The sequence below is a fragment of the Lithobates pipiens genome, unplaced genomic scaffold (assembly GCF_037356315.1).
Source record: "Lithobates pipiens isolate NorthernLeopardFrog02 unplaced genomic scaffold, aLitPip1_a1.2 Scaffold_27, whole genome shotgun sequence".
Taxonomy (NCBI): domain Eukaryota; kingdom Metazoa; phylum Chordata; class Amphibia; order Anura; family Ranidae; genus Lithobates; species Lithobates pipiens.
This window is the reverse complement of record NW_027507788.1, coordinates 65,916,881-65,933,194: the sequence shown is the minus strand read 5'-3', so window position 1 is coordinate 65,933,194 and position 16,314 is coordinate 65,916,881. Positions and strand designations below refer to the sequence as shown.

Genomic DNA, 16,314 nt, shown 5'->3' with positions numbered 1-16,314 from the left:
GCCCAACCTAACTCTATTAGTCCAAGATTATTCGACATAGAGAGAAAAGATTTGACATGAAGATTCGATGAAGCAGTCGCCGCGAGCGGACATTTATGGTCAAATGCTCCGCCCATAGGCTATAGAAGAATTCTAATGTTGGTTGACTAGTAATAATATTTAATAAATATAATTATTACTAGTGTCATACAACATTAGAATTCTACTATGGCTTGTAGGTGGAACATTTGAAATGTACGATTGCGGCATCGTACAGTTTAGCTGCTCCGTCAATTCTTCTTAGAACATTCAACAGACAGACACCATACGCCTTCAATGACTGATTCGACCTTACTTATTTTGGATTTTCGGACGAAAACATTTTTTAACGAAACAAAATAAATAAAAACAAATTTCGGGAGTAACTAAATAAATTAATTTTTTGAACGAAACTTCCAAAACTAAATATTTCAGTGTGCACATGTCTATTAGAAACCCCATGTTTGCCCAGAATGCATAAATTAATTAAGTCTTAAGGCTCCATTCACACTGGTGCAATTTCGGATGCGAATTGAGTTGTACAGAAGCACAACATATTGGAAATCACATTAAAGCGGTGTTGTACTCACAATTTAAAAACCTCACAGGCCATAGTGTTTCTCCCATAGATGCCAAAACGTACCGTTATAAAAATCCGATCGCCGTAATTAACTTTTAATTTAGATTTCAAAGGTGACTTCCGGGCTCTCCTCCCGTGGGAGTAGGCTTGGTTATCGCCTTTCCCCGGCTCCGCAAAGTCCCCTGGGAGGTTTCTCACATTGTTCCCATGAATCAGTGGGGAACGCTGTCCTGCCGAAATCTCGTGAGATTTCGGCATCACATGACGCCAGTCATGTGATGAGGCCGTGTCAGAAGGCACCATTGTTTATTTTGTTGCCATTACAACAGGGCGGGAACTTCCGAGGACGCCGCCCGTTGTGATGGCAGCCCGAAGTTTTACGGCGCTGCTTGCTGCTAACAATGAGCATGCGTGGGATCGAGCGGTGAATGCTGGGAGCACAGCATCACCGCATCCCGGAAGGAAATGCTTGTAGGCTTCAAATGCCCACAAGCAACATGGAAACAGCCGGCATGAATTTTTAAAACTGTGTCTTCTGCAAGAAATCGGCAAGCCGGGGAGTAAAAAGCCACAAGTAGTGAGTACAAAAACACATTAGTAAATGCATAACAAAGACACAGAATAAAAAAAAAAGATTCGGCAGCGGAATCCCGCTTTAATGCAAGTCTGCATGGCGTGATTTTGGAAAAGGTTCCTGTACTACTTTGGTGCCATTCCAGCACAATTTTGACCCCTTATAACAGTGATGGCGAACCTTGGCACCCCTGATGTTTTGGAACTACATTTCCCATGATGCTCAAGGACTCTGCAGTGTGGTTGAGCATCATGGGAAATGTAGTTCCAAAACATCTGGAGTGCCAAGGTTCGCCATCACTGCCTTATAATATACAAATCACATCCAATATGGATCCAAGCTGCACTACATAATTACACTGAAAATCTGAAAAAATTGGATTGCAGAAGTGTGAACCTAATCTAAGAGAAGTATGAATGAAAAGAATTCACCACTCCAGGTGTAACTGATATGCCCACTGGAACATTCACCTAAGTGCTAGCCCTGGCTGGTAAATTGTCAAAACAAGAAACAGCTGTACCTCACGTGGGCTCCAAGGAAAGTTTATTGGAATATGAAAATATCCAAAATGACACCAGAGGACACCAGCAGTGGTCAAGGTTGATTTAAGTCTCTGAACTCGAACAAGTATATAGATAAGTATTTTCTAAGCATATGTATTTGATCAAATAGTGAGACAAGGAGTAACTGTAACTTACCATTTACTAAACAGTTGCAATAATAGAAGCAAAAAAGCAAAAAAAAAAAAAAAAAAGGTTTAGGATGGAAAAACATGCATACACTACAGAATAATACAAAGCAGCACAAACACAGACTCTTCACAGAAATGTCTCTGTGGCTCAATCAGGGTAGCATGGCTGAATAGCAGAGTCTCTTGAAGACTATAAAAACCTGTTAAACAGGTTAGAAGTTAGAAAAAACAGGTTCAGGTTGCCAAAAACATGCATACACTACAGAACATTACAAACCAGATTACTAGAGGTTTGCCTTTGGCTAGTCCACTCTTAAAAAAAACCTTGTATGGTTGAGAATTCAGCCCTTGAACCTGAGTTGTTTTCTGAATGCAATGTGCAAGATTATAAATTGAGCCCCCCATAAGCTCACAGCAAGGTAGAGACATGGCACACTTCTACATGTGTACATTTGTTTAATACCGCAGCATAAAAAAATGAAAATAAATAAATACTCATTGCAATAAAGCAGTGCACGCAGCATGCTGTGCCAAATGGTGGATGGAAGCCGGATTATGCTAATAGTGGGAGGGTCTTAATGGGGCATGGTTAAACAAAATTTGAGTCTAACAGACTTGTACAATGCTCAGCACAATCTTTCATTGCATATGCTTTTTAGGTCACCTTAGAGAAAATTTTCATAAAGTAGCCAGTGACTAATTAGCAATGGCTTTGGTTAGAGGGGTTGGTGGTCAGTGGCTGGCTACAAAAATACCTCTCCCAGCATTGATTATAAGCGGCTGACTAAAAAATTCCCCTCCAGCAATGGTGATCAGTGGCTGACTGTTAAAATAACCCCCCCCCCCCCCCCGCTAGCTTTGGTGTACAGTAGCTGGCCGGAACAACTTTACTACACTTTGACAAAATGGCATGCAAGCATTTTTTTGTAACTTTGCAGGATTAAAGTTTAGGCTTATAGCACAGAAATTTGCCTACTTTAACAATATAAATGTAAACTGTTATCTATAATGTATAAAGCTTTAATAAGTCTAGTTCTTCTAGATGTTTGCCCAGAATGTAGATATTAAATAGTTTTTAAGAGAAATACAGAGGCTACAGCTGCTGACCTCAGCCTTCAGAAAATCTAGCGGCTTCATTGTTATATTGATCTCCTTGCTCTTTTATTTGAGCTTCTGAGCTAGAACACATTCTAGATCAGTATTTTATAAGCATAATACACAGGTGGAACGTTAGAAGCAAGAAAGCAACAGGTTCAGGATGGCAAAAAACATGCCTACACTTCAGAATAATACAAAACAATTTATTAAAATTGCACAAACATGGTTTCTTCACAGCAATGTTTCTGGGTAACATGTACCTACATAGCATCATCTCTAAGACTCTAGCTGAGAATAATTACTTGAACAAAACAGTTAAAGAAAAACAGCTGCTTCTAAAGTCAGTAAAGTCCAGAGTAGCTCTGGTGGCACAGACAAGCACCTGGAAGGGTCCCAGAACCAGTAACTAATAGCAATTGAGGGTGATCCCCCATAGTAGCTGGATTTTCTCTGTCCCTGAAACACTTTGGCAGCATATAACAGTTCAAGGAAATTTGATTTCAAATTTGGGTTGCTTCTATCTTTGAGCTTTAAGGTTGCCTAGTGTTACCACTTGCCTAAGCTGTTACATATCTTGTCAAGGAATTCTGGTCTTTCACTGGGAGGCCCAAGATTAACCTTCTTGCTTTCTTCTCTAAGACACCAATAGCAAGTTTTGCCTGCTGAGAGGGCGCTATACTATATCATAAGATGAGGCCACCCAATTTCACTAAAGTCTTTACATGGTCCTGAGTACTTGAGTACTTGTTGCGTAGGGAATCCTGACAGGAACAAGTGGGTCATTATAGCAGAGAAGGTCAACATTGTTGCACAACTCCCATCACCATTGTCTGACATGGCCTGGTGGTGAGCATGGCGAGTAATTGAGCACTCTGCTACAGTTCCTTTCTCTGACTTTCCCGATTTGCAGTAACAGCATAATGGCATAACAGCAAGAAAACTAGCAGTCAAATGGCTTTCCCTGAATTTTCTCTGTGTGATTTAAACTTCACTTCCTGCTCAGAGCCTATAATGTTGTCTACGGTAGGGCACTACTGGAATTTGATATAGTTGTGAAAACAGTTTTTAACTAAATACTTCTGTAAAATAAAGTGCTTCATCTGTTAAAGATTATCAGCCAAGTTTCCTTCATAAAATTTCCTAAGTAAGTTTTTATTGCTCAAACCATATCAACCTTCATGTGATTCAAAGATATAAACATGACAGCTCTCTTCACACCCTGCAGTTGAAAGGACTCCCAGGCTGAAAATCAGTAACAGGTGCTTGCAGATAACAATATCTTGTATAGTTATAGATTCTATACCGTACAAGTAACAACAGCCTTAAAATCCTTCACTGGAAATTGTGCTGCTCCCTCTTATCCCTACCCCACTGTTTTATGAGAATAGAGCTATTCATGCATAGCATAGCTATTGGGAAACTCAATTCCTTAGACAGGCCATACACAATTTATTTTCTTTTGTTCAACCAGCGGGCTGAACCAAAGAAAATTAATCAATTACCCCATCCATACATTCGAGGTGGATGGAGGAATCCCTGGTGTGGAGATATTATATTTTGACAGTGGGGAGGCTTCCCCGACATTAGAATGCATGCTCCAGCCCCGCCTGCTAAAGCTGGCAGCACAGATTGAGAAAATATGCAAATATTTTCCAACAGGTTGGTTGCTCAGAAGTTAATTGAGAGACCGACTTCTGTACATCCAGCCTGTCGATGGATGGATGAAAATTCAGCTGGTCCTTGCTGAACCAGCGTATTTCGATCCATCTATGGCCTCCTTAAAGTGTGGTGACACTCTAACCAAAATATTTCAACCTAGTTCAACCTATGTGTCTGTATGAGTGTGATTTATATTCTCTAACAATTCCCATAGCCCTCTATATTCGACTTCTAAATGCTTTTTTGAAATTGTTGAAACTCTCAGCCTTTACCATTTCCTGGGCAAGGAGTACACATCTTTACTTCTCTTACAGTAAAGAACCCATTCCACAATCAAAGGGTAAACTTTATTTTTTCTAACTTCAAATCATGGCTGGGTGTCCTCTTCAGGGACCTTAGAGTAAATGGTTTATCACAGTGCCCCTCTTCTCCAGAGTCAATATCTCTAATCTATGTAATCAAGCTCATAGCTGAGGTCCTCCTAGGATATTGTGTGGGTGTGCAGCTTCCAACATGTGTGACAACATCACAGCGCTCAAACTCCTAGCTACTTATTTTTTCTCATAGGCTTTGTCGGTAACTAAACTGGTAATATTGGACACAGGTATCATACTATGTACACAGTGCCTGGTGTGTTGTTTAAAACATTGAGGTGTTTTTATGGACCCCCAACACACAAAGAAGCATATGAATCTAGCCAATATTTAAACGCAGTTAAATTATTTACTGTGAAGTTCCTCATTTATGCATTATTCATTTAATTGATTTTAGGGTAACCAAGAGTCCATATGGATGCTGGAGATAAAATAAAATTATGTAGCTCTTGTGTTTGGACCTTTAATGCTATGTTCACCTTTTCCAAAAAATAGCCTATGCAGTTAATGAGCCTAAACAAATAGGTTAAAAATGGTGCAGCTTTATTTTAGTGTCATACCTGTAGGTCATTTGGGTCTCCCCAGAAGCTTGGATGAGAAACTCCAAGTTAACAAACCCTACATCCTGCTGTGTTGCTAGGACATGTACTGAACATTTTATAATGCTGTACAGTTTTTAATACCTATTGGTGCCTTTGATTGCATAGTCTATTTTCTGGAAAATGTGAACTTTTAACTGAAAATATAAAGTTGCTCAAAATATACTATACTTTTCCTTTAAACACAGTACTCTTTTATCATTTCTAGACCTTTATTTAAGGAAAAATATTATCAGTCAGAAGTAATCATTAATTTATCTCCAAGATATCCCCCAAATATCATTTATGATTATGACTAAAAAATCAAGGAACCTAATAGAGGATCTTTTCAATGATATATTTAGAATTTATTCCCACATTTCCCTAGTTTGAGTGTTTTGATGTCACCTTTTGCAGGTTAATAAGTAACTCTACTTTCTTAACAAAACAATCTCAATTGTTTGCCATGTTGCTATGAACAAGACACATGTATATTGAAAAGCATTTCACATAAAACAACAGGGATTTTCTTCTATAAAGAACTAGGTGGAGGGTGGGGTATTCCTGTCAGGTTTGAGTCTTAGGTAAATATCACTATTTACTGTACCATTCGCTTTTTTTTGGTAAAGGACCTAAACCAATTTATTTTATTGTCATTGCATTTCCAACTCTCTTAAAAACAGAGAACCCTTTTGACGTTGTTCAATAAACTATTTACGCTAAAAGTGATTCAGCAAATATGTGAAGGGTGGAACTGTACTAAATTTGTTTCTGACAAGTACAAAGGCAAAAATCACAGACATATTATAAAATTGCATGCTTAAAGGCAAACCACAATGACTTTTATTTTAAGGTTTACATATTTATAAATGTATCTTTTATATAATTTGTTTATTATTATATACAGTTCAACAATACAATTAAACCAAATTCAATTACATGAAAACACATTTTTAAAAATGTTTAGTATATGATGTGTCCAGGACTTTTTGAGTATTTTGGGATTTTTAGTGAAAAAAAAATGGTCACTATAGCTTTTTACAGGTAGCTCAAATTGTAGTATTAAGATTGAAGAGGAATTAAAGAGTTGTCTGGAAATCACTTCCTACAAGTGATAAATACTAAATATCGATATGCAGTATTGACGTATTTCTACCCTCTATTCTTAAATTCTGTTTCCTGATTAAAAAAATCTCTTAAAAATAGAAAAGAAACATTCTCTCTGCATAGTGTGTATACAAATGACTGAGCAGTATAGCAGGCACCAGATATGGGCTGTTCCTCATCCACCAGCATAAAGCATTGGCATGGAAAAGCAGAAACCTAATTTTTACTATGAGCAGAAGGTATTTTTCAGGCATGTACAAGCAAAAAGAAATTGCAAATCATAACATGCAGCAGTTCAGCTCTATAAAGTTAAAAATGAGATGTAGGACTTTGTCTTTAAGTTTAAGGTAGATGGATGAAAACATGCATAATCATAGACAGTGCATTCATTCAAAATGACATCAAATGATCTGTAAACCAAGAGCTATATGCAGTTAAAGAGATATATGCAACTATTGACCCTTTTTGTAAACATCAGCTTTATCCCATCCCTTCTTGCCTTTTAAAGGGATCATGTCACTTAAAAAGGTGTTGTTGGGTATAAAGTAAAGGCACCTATCAGATTTTCCAGTTACATTATCAGAATGCAACAACAGTGACTGGTAAAGGCATGCTGCTGCATGTACAGGTGTATAAGTGTCTAGGGATTTGCACTTTTTTCTGGCCCTTTAATTTGATGTGTGGCCCTACTGACATATGAGAAAGCCTTTGAGGTGGTAGAGGACAGGTTAAAAGGTATCTCCTCTTTTGTGGGAAAAAATAACAAATAAAAAAAACTATATAGGGTATACAATTGCGATGCAAGTCATATTGTAATTGAATGTTATTAAAAATTACCTTTCCTTTTCAAACTGCAGCAATGCAATTTTCTGTAAATTGCAATATAATATGGTTACCTGGGGGCATTCTGTACACAGATGGTGTACAGAACACCCCCCCCCCCCCCCTATGTAATTTCCTGCTAATGTGATTGTCTTACTGATTTTCCCAGAAGTCTGCAAAAAACTATTTTGAGCATCCCCTGCAACAAAAAAATGCATTTTTGGTGAGATATTCCCAAAGAAAATCACATCTCAAGGGATGCAGACCCTGCAATTTTCCTCATTAGAGCCCTGCAGGAGCAGCATCTAATTAATAATTACAAAACCACTCCCATACAGATTTAGACAAACAAACAGCTATTTTGTAGGTAGGTAGGAGTCTGCAACAAAGTATGTTAAAATCCCTGCAACACACATATATCACCCAGAGGGGAATATTTTGTTTGGAGTTGCTCATTAAGCTACATTCAAAGTAAAGATTTGTATATGCTAAGCTTCTTCTATCTCTGGTTTTACTGATCCCTTTGACATGTCATCTTTTTTTTTCATGTCATATTTGTTTCCAATCCTGTTTATAACAAAAATAGACTTTTGTGAAATGTTATATAAATATAATCTTGTTTGTTCTGTGTTTTTCTCTTTACCCTTTTTATAGTGCAGCCAGCTATTGTTTCTTATGTTTTCCCATATTGTTTAAATAGAGCTTAATGTTAGCTGAAATGAATTATATTATCATATGTTTGCATGCCACATTATGTTTTCACATGTATAGCCTTCTTGTGTAAACCTGTTTAGTGAATTTTATCAAAACTCCTGCAATATTTCTTTTGAATTTATACACTGGGAGTACTTTTCTGATACTCAGCTTAAATATAGATAAACATTAACATATTTCATTTTTATTTGTAACAGCAAATTGTCTTTACAATGGGAACGTGATCAGCCATGGAGAAACTTTGACTGATGGCTGCAAGATCTGGTAAGTATCTAGATCTGATAATACCATTCAGAAAAGGAAAGCTGGATTTATAAGGAGAATATATTTACCCTTAAATCTTTCTCATAGACATGCTGTTTATAAATGAGGTTAATGATACAGGCATCGATGCAAACAACTTTGACATGCTCACAAACCTAAACATTGGTGTTTGAAGGCTGTGATGAAAGCAGTGTTTTTACTATCTTTTATGACATTAACATTTGTTCGGGGACAGTGAGGTAGTGAAGTCAGGATCAGGATAGCTGCAAAAAAAAAGTGAGGAACAACACTTCTATCTTCCCTTAAATACAGTTTTATTCATCAAGATCCCAGACTGCCTGCCCCAGCAGGTGGATCTGAAAATGGGTATTTTTAAATGAAAGGGGAATCATTACTGCAGTATATAAGATGTGTGAACCTTAACTTAGAATTGTGATATATTTTGAGCTTGCATTATGTTTTGGAAGATACACTATACTGTCAAAAGTATTGTGACGCCTGCTTTTACACATGCATAACTTTTAATGACATCCCAGTCTTAGTCAGTTCAATATTGAGTTGGCCCACCCTTTGCAGCTACACCAGTTTCAACTCTTATGGGAAGGCTGTCCACAAGGTTTAGAAGTGTGTCTATGGGAATGCTTGACCATTCTTCCAGAAGTGCATGCCTCGCAGTCTCCGCAATAATTCATTTTAAAGGTGTTCTATCAGGTTGAGGTCAGGACTCTGTGCAGACCAGTTCCTCCACCCCAAACTCACTCAGCCACATCTTTATGGACCTTGCTTTTTGCACTTGTCCAAATCCTTTTGCAGAGGGGTGATTATGGTGTGGAGTTGCTTTTCAGGGGTTAGGCCTGGCCCCTTAGTTCTAGTGAAGGGAAAGCTTAAGACATCAGAGTACCAAGATATTTTGGACAATTTCATGCTCCCAACTTTGTGGGAACAGTTTGGGGATGGCCCATTCCTTTTCCAACATGACTGCCCCCCTTTGCAAGGTCCATAAAGACATGGATGACCGAGTTTGGGGTGGATGAACTTGACTGGCCTGCACCTCAACTCAATAGAACACCTTTGGCATGAATTAGAGCAGAGACTGTGAGCCAGGCTTTCTTGTCCAACATCAGTGCCTGACCTCACAAATTCACTTCTCGAAGAATGGTAAAACATTCCCATAGATACGCTCCCAAATCTTGTGAACATCCTTCCCAGAAGAGTTGAAGTTGTTATAGCTGTAAAGCTTGGGCCAACTCAATATTGAACCCTACAGCCTAAGACTGGGATGCCCTTACAGTTCATGTGCGTGTAAAGGCAGGTGTCCCAATAATTTTGACAAGATAGTGTATCTGGGTTTAACTAGCTTTCATTTTGCTTATTGTTGTACTCTAGACAAGCCACAACTTCTTAAAAATAAACTATAACCAGACAAGTTATGGTAAACTGGGTCTTCTTCAAACAGAAGGTATCTGCACTGTTCATCAAAAATGTAAAATGATGTATTCCTCATTTAGGACATTAAGCAGAACCATGAAACATTCCTTTAGAACCATGAATCATTCCTTTATTCCTATGAAACATCTGTGAATCCAGAACTGCTGCTTCATAACACAGATACAGCTTAATATTCTAGAGCTGATTATTTTAAACTGCGTTCAACTGTTTCTAGCTTTTTAGCCATCATAAGTGTAAATGATACTATTTTATACTAAATTATACTATTAGGTGGGAAAGCAAGGGGCTCCTAATGCATTTAATTGATAAAATATGAGAAGCAGATATGACTTCTTGGTTGATTGTGCAGGCGTTCATCAGAACCCTGGACTTTTAGCCTGTTTGGCAGGAACCGAACAATATATATTCTAGTAGTGGGTTTTTCTCCAGTTACTATGCAGTATATGACAGCTACCTTCTTTTACTCACAATGGCTGTTAAGGAAGTAGTGGATGTTTGCATCCATTGTGTCCTTAGCAACTAGGGGCATCAGCTATACCTTTTTCATTTATTGGCCTGAAATACCCTGCCATGTAAACAAAGTATGGGGTTCACCATAATTCATACCATGTCCCACAATGCACATCATCAATAATGTCATCCAGCGACATAAATTCATGCCAAAAACGATGCCCGACATCCACTGACACATAAAAAGAAAGAAATCCACCTACCATTGATACGATCCTCTCCCAATGACTCCTCATCCTCAACTGACAGTTCCAGTGGGTGACAGCTCAATATAAAAGAAGGGGCAGCCTGCTGGGTGACATCAAATATTGACATGACCTTTGACCCCTGTGTTTTAACTCCATTTATTTAACATTTTTGTTTTCCACTTTCAGTGAATGTGACAATGGTGAAATTAAAGACTGCGTCGCCAAGGCTGGATGCATTTGTAAGTTGTTTTTTAAGGAGCTGAGATGTTTAGGGGTGTGGAAAAGGAAAGGCTACTTTATAGTAAAGTGGGCATTGGTAACAACACCATTTTTTTTTTAAATAATGCATTCTTTCCTTTCAGGAAGTGGTGAATGCAATGTTATTTAGATGTATTCTCGCCCTGTCAGAGAAGAAGTGTCAGTTTAATGTTATGAAGACCTGGGCTACAGTGAGGGATACACAATTATGAGTGGGGTTACTACAAATGCTCACTGATGACCTTTCTAATAAAACTGAGTAAAAGTGAGAATGCCAAAGACCGAAAAACCCATACCCATCCCTATAGCATTGAGCACAGTTGCTCAATTTCAATCCCTACTACTACTGTGGCACATTTGAACCACAGTCTAATAATGTATCTGTTCTTCTACAGAGGACATGCCTCGAAAGAGTAAGGGGGCTATTATTTGTTCACATGGTCAAATATACATTACAGTGGCGGAAGTGAATCAGTACAATGTTCTGTATTTTTTTCTTTAGTATATAATAGACATGTGCATTAATTTTCGTCCGAATGCATTTTCATCAGAATTTCGGATATTTTTGTTATCGTTTTAACAAACGATAATGAACGTGCAGAATCCAAAAACTGAAAGATCTGACATACAGTTCGATATAGATAGGAGATTCGACATAACGCTGACAATCTGTGTCCATCGAACCTGTGGTCGAATGTGCCTAACCTTAGCTCTATTAGTTCATGATTATTCTACATAGAGAGAAAAGATTCAACATTATAGAGACAATAGCAAAAAAAAAAGGTCGAATGTGCCTAACCTAACTCTATTAGTCCAAGATTATTCAACATAGAGAGAAAAGATTCGACATAAAGATTCGACGAAACAGTCGCCGCAAGTGGACATTTATGGTCAAATTCTCAGCCCATAGGCTATAGAAGAATACTAATGTTGGTTGACCAGTAATAATAATTAATACATATAATTATGACCAGTGTCATACAACATTAGAATTATACTATAGGTTTTAGTTGGGACATTTGACCGGAAATGTACGATTCTGGCATCATACAGTTTAGCTGCTCCATCCAATCTTCTTAGAACATTCGACAGACACCATAAGCCTTCAATGACAGATTCGACCTTAATTATTTTGGATTTTCGGACGAATGCATTTTTTAAGGAAACAAAATAAATAAAAACTAATTTCGGGAGTAACTAAATACATTTATTTTTCGGATGAAAATGAAATATTTCAGTGTGCACATGTCTAGTATATAATACATTATATGCATTACCAGCCTAGTTAAATTTCATACATCACTTATGTTGTTCCCATTTGACATTCATTTTTGTTTTCATATCAGCCAAGAATCTTGAAACCCATGATACTAGTAGTACTAATTTTGAAGATGATCCCAATGTCATTGAAAGCAGTGCGGGAATGCAGTTAAAACGCCAAAAACGGTCTAATATGCTTAATATGCAAGGAAATTCAAATTCACTTGGTGCAAAATCAGGTATTTTATAATTATTATTTATTATTATTTACTTTCTCTGGTTGTGAGCTGTCTTAGTAAAATAAGTACAGTAAAACCTTAAATTGTGTGCAAAGTTCGTTCCAGGAACATGCTTGTAATCCAGACCACTTGTATATCAAAGCAAATTTCTCCATAAGATATAATCAAAACTGAAATGATTCATTCCACAACCATTTATTTATAGGTCTTTCAGTCTATAGTCCATATGAAAAGATTATAGCAATGTGACCAGGTTGCGTAACCATAAAATATCCATCAGGAGCTACAGAGTATAAAAGAGAAGAGAGGCACCTCTAAGTGTAGCAATATGGTTACATTTAATGAAGATACAACATTTAGCAACTCACATGGTTGATGATTAAAAGAGGAACATCTAAGTATGCAAGCATTCGGGGTAAAGCTGTCCACATAGACCGTCCTCCACACCGCTGGCTTTCACTGCTGTCAGTCTGCAATCATGACGGGAAAAACTACCCAGCAGTAGAGCGTTCTGAAAGCGAGGCTTGAACCACTTCTGGAGCGCAGAGTGGAAAGGATGATGTCGCTGGCGGTGAGGAAGATGGTTTATGTGAACAGCTTTACCCCGAATGCTTGCATATTTAGATGTGCCTGTTTTAATCATCAACCATGTGAGTTGGTAAATGTTGTACCTTCATTAAATGTAACTATATTGCTACACTAAGGCCGCGTACACACGCGCGGACTGTTCGCCCAACTTTGTCCGCTGAACAGTGTTTGGGCGGACAGTCCGCTCGTGTGTGGGCTTTCAGCGGACAGTTTCAGCGGACAGTTGGACGGACAAGGTTTTTCGGAAATTCCGTAAAACTGTCCGCTGAAACCTTGTTTCAGCGAACAGTCCGCTCGTGTGTAGGCTTGTTCGTCAAACAAAGTTGCGCGCATGCTCAGAAAGGATTTTCACGCCGAAAGCTATAATGCAGTGTATAGGACGTCGTATTTTTCGTCCCGTCGTGCGTGCCGTTCACGTCATCGCGCACGGTTTCAGCAAACTGTTCGTCCGTCGTGTGTGGCCATGTCCGTCCATGCTAAGTTTGAGCGGACTGTTTGCCGAAACTGTTGGACGGACAAAGTTGGGCGAACAGTCCGCGCGTGTGTACGCGGCCTTAGAGTCACCTCTCTTCTCTTTTATATTTGGTTGTAACATGACGCTAGTTGTATATTAAGACATCGCTTGTATATCAAGTCAAAATTTATTAAAAAATTGTGCTTGGTTTGCAAAACACTCTCAAACCAAGGTTTTACTGCATATGGCTTACATAGTTAGTAAGGTTGAATAATGACACCAGTTCATCCAGTTAAACCTGACTAAGTGTCTACAATTGTCCCTATCCCTGTACATTACACACTCACATCAGTCCCTACCCTCAAGGAGCCCACAATCCAAGGCCCCCATTCATATACTAGGGCCAATTTTGGACAGAAGCCAATTAACCTAGCTGCATGTCTTTAGAGTGTGGGAGGAAACTGGGGTACCCAGAGGAAACCCATGCAGGCCCAGGGAGAACATGCAAACTCCAGGCAGGTAGTGTCGTGGTTGGGGTTTGAACCCGCGACCCTTTTTACTGCTAGGTGAGAGTAAAAAGGTACTACACCACTACACCACTGTGCCACCCACAGTGTCTACATTATAAGTCTACATAAATTAAATAGCATACATGACTGCCTTTTGAAAACCAATTATGTAACCACTAAACTTAAATGCAATTTATGCAACTATTGTCTGTTTAGTAAATTGTTCCTTATGTTTAGTATTTTACCAAAATGTAGCTTATGTTCAGGGGCGGACTGACAACTCATGGGGCCCCCAGGCAATAGGAGATTATGGGGCCCCCAGGCAATCAGAGATTATGGGGCCACAGAATATACAAAAACACACACACACACACACACACACACACACACACACACACACACACACACACACAACATACAATCACACAGTATACACATACTTGTACACACAGTATACACAGACATGTTTCTATTGGCTGAGAAGGTACTGGAGAGGTGGGGATGTCAGTAAGGGACATTTCAGAGACAGATGTAAAAAAAAACACAGATTTTTACATACTGTGCCTGGTTTTACTGAGGCTGGCAACCCTGATGGGGCCCCCAATGGCTCAGGGCACTCGGGCAGTGCCCGAGTAGCTGAATGGTCAGTCTGCCCCTGCTTATGTTTGAAACATAACAATGGTTTTAGTTACAATGGGGTCAAATTACACCCTCGTCCTTTAAAGTCACAGGTGCGTGATTACTGTGAATAAAAACAGTCCTAAACCTAATTAAATCCAGTTCTAAACCTACCCCTAAAAATAATCTACAGATTATTAATAATGAAAGTAATATGAATACATACAGTGTATTTTATATGCTTTATACTGTATATCATCTTAATTTTGGATGGAATGAGGAAAGGTTGGAACCTCTGTCAGATTTTTACCATGTTTCTGGGCTCCATTAACGAGGAGACAGAAAGTGAGAAAAACTCTCCATCTTAGACAGAAATAAAAATGCTTCCTTTAGTAGAGGAGAAGAGAACCTCAGTCTGGTAAATTATTTCAAGGCAGATCTCAAGAGAATAACAGCCATGGGTCAGCTCATGTCTCAAATTTGCTCATGTGCTTTTTTTAAGGCAAGAAGCATTAAATACAGTCCTGTATTATTATTATTTTTTCATTAATTATATATTACCCATTCAATTAAAGACGTTGAATCTTTATCTGAATGTGGGTTTTAATAAAAATAGATTTCCCTTCACTTCCTGCCTTTTGAAACCATTGTCAGCGGGACAGGAATTTAGGATGGGTCTCTGTAACAAAGCAGTATACATTCAACATGTATTAAAATAAGCAATACTTAGCATTTACAAAGATGTAAAAAGACATTTCACTTTAAGAAGCTAAACCATGAGACCAGTTAGAGAATTCCTGTCACATCAGTAAAGACCCATACACACTATCAGTTTTTTTTCTGCTGAGTTTTACCTTCAGATTTACCAAAACCATGTAGTGCAAGGGCCTGCATGATCGCATACACATTGAAACTCCTAAGGTTTGACCTCATATTATATGGATTGGGAAAATCCAAAGGAAACACTCAGCAGGAAAACTGATAGTGTGTATGGGGCTTTAGAAGTCTGAGCAAAGTGTGTACCTATAAAGAAGAAATAGAATACTCATCTCACAAACTACATAGTGAATGCCATTCCCTTGCAGAAATATTGTCCCCCAAATCTGCAGGATAACTGACACTTTCAGAAGAGACAATCTTCAGAAAATACATACAGTATATTAATGAATTGTCTTACATGATAAAGGTTCTAAAGAATGATCCATTTGTACAATTTACAGTTGCCAAAGGTGGTGCTAACATGGATGTAAAGGTTGCGGTGACCAGTGGTATTTCTGGAATAAAGAGCCTTGGGATTGGAGGAAGTAATGATGTGAGCTCTGTGCTTAGAAGTCAAATAGGTAAGTTATAGAAATGGCTGCTCCAAGAAATAAGTAAGCTTAAAATAGTAGCCTTTCTATGCAATGCACTTAAACTGTATTTGACAATACTTTGAATAAAACTGTTATTGAGAAAAAAAATAGTAGTCTTAAACCACTTGACCTCCTTAAGGTTTTGCCCACTTCCTAACCAGAGCATTTTTTACTATTCATTACTATGCTACTTTAACTGGCAATTGCTCGTCAATCAACACTGTACGCAAATAATTTTTTTATAACTCTTTAACTGAGTTTTTATTTTATTATTATTATTTTCTATTTTCTGTCTTTAAAATATATCCAATAAAATCAAATGTCTTCAAAAATGTAGGCCAAAATGTATACTGCTACATGTCTTTGGTAAAAAAAAATCCCAGGTGTTCACTAATCCCCCCCCGTTGCAC

General features: G+C 38.2%; 1 protein-coding gene across 34 annotated transcripts in view; it reads left to right on the top strand.

The window, feature by feature from the left end:
* LOC143933905 (uncharacterized) overlaps window positions 1-16,314 on the top strand; it is a 259,725-nt gene that overhangs the window by 5,287 nt on the left and 238,124 nt on the right. For all 34 annotated transcript variants that reach the window (XM_077457035.1, XM_077457039.1, XM_077457040.1 and 31 more), the window contains exons 2-5: window positions 8,413-8,479; window positions 10,813-10,865; window positions 12,231-12,383; window positions 15,773-15,892. In XM_077457035.1, coding sequence (XP_077313161.1) covers window positions 8,413-8,479; window positions 10,813-10,865; window positions 12,231-12,383; window positions 15,773-15,892 — 393 coding nt within the window. The remainder of the gene's footprint in view (window positions 1-8,412; window positions 8,480-10,812; window positions 10,866-12,230; window positions 12,384-15,772; window positions 15,893-16,314) is intronic.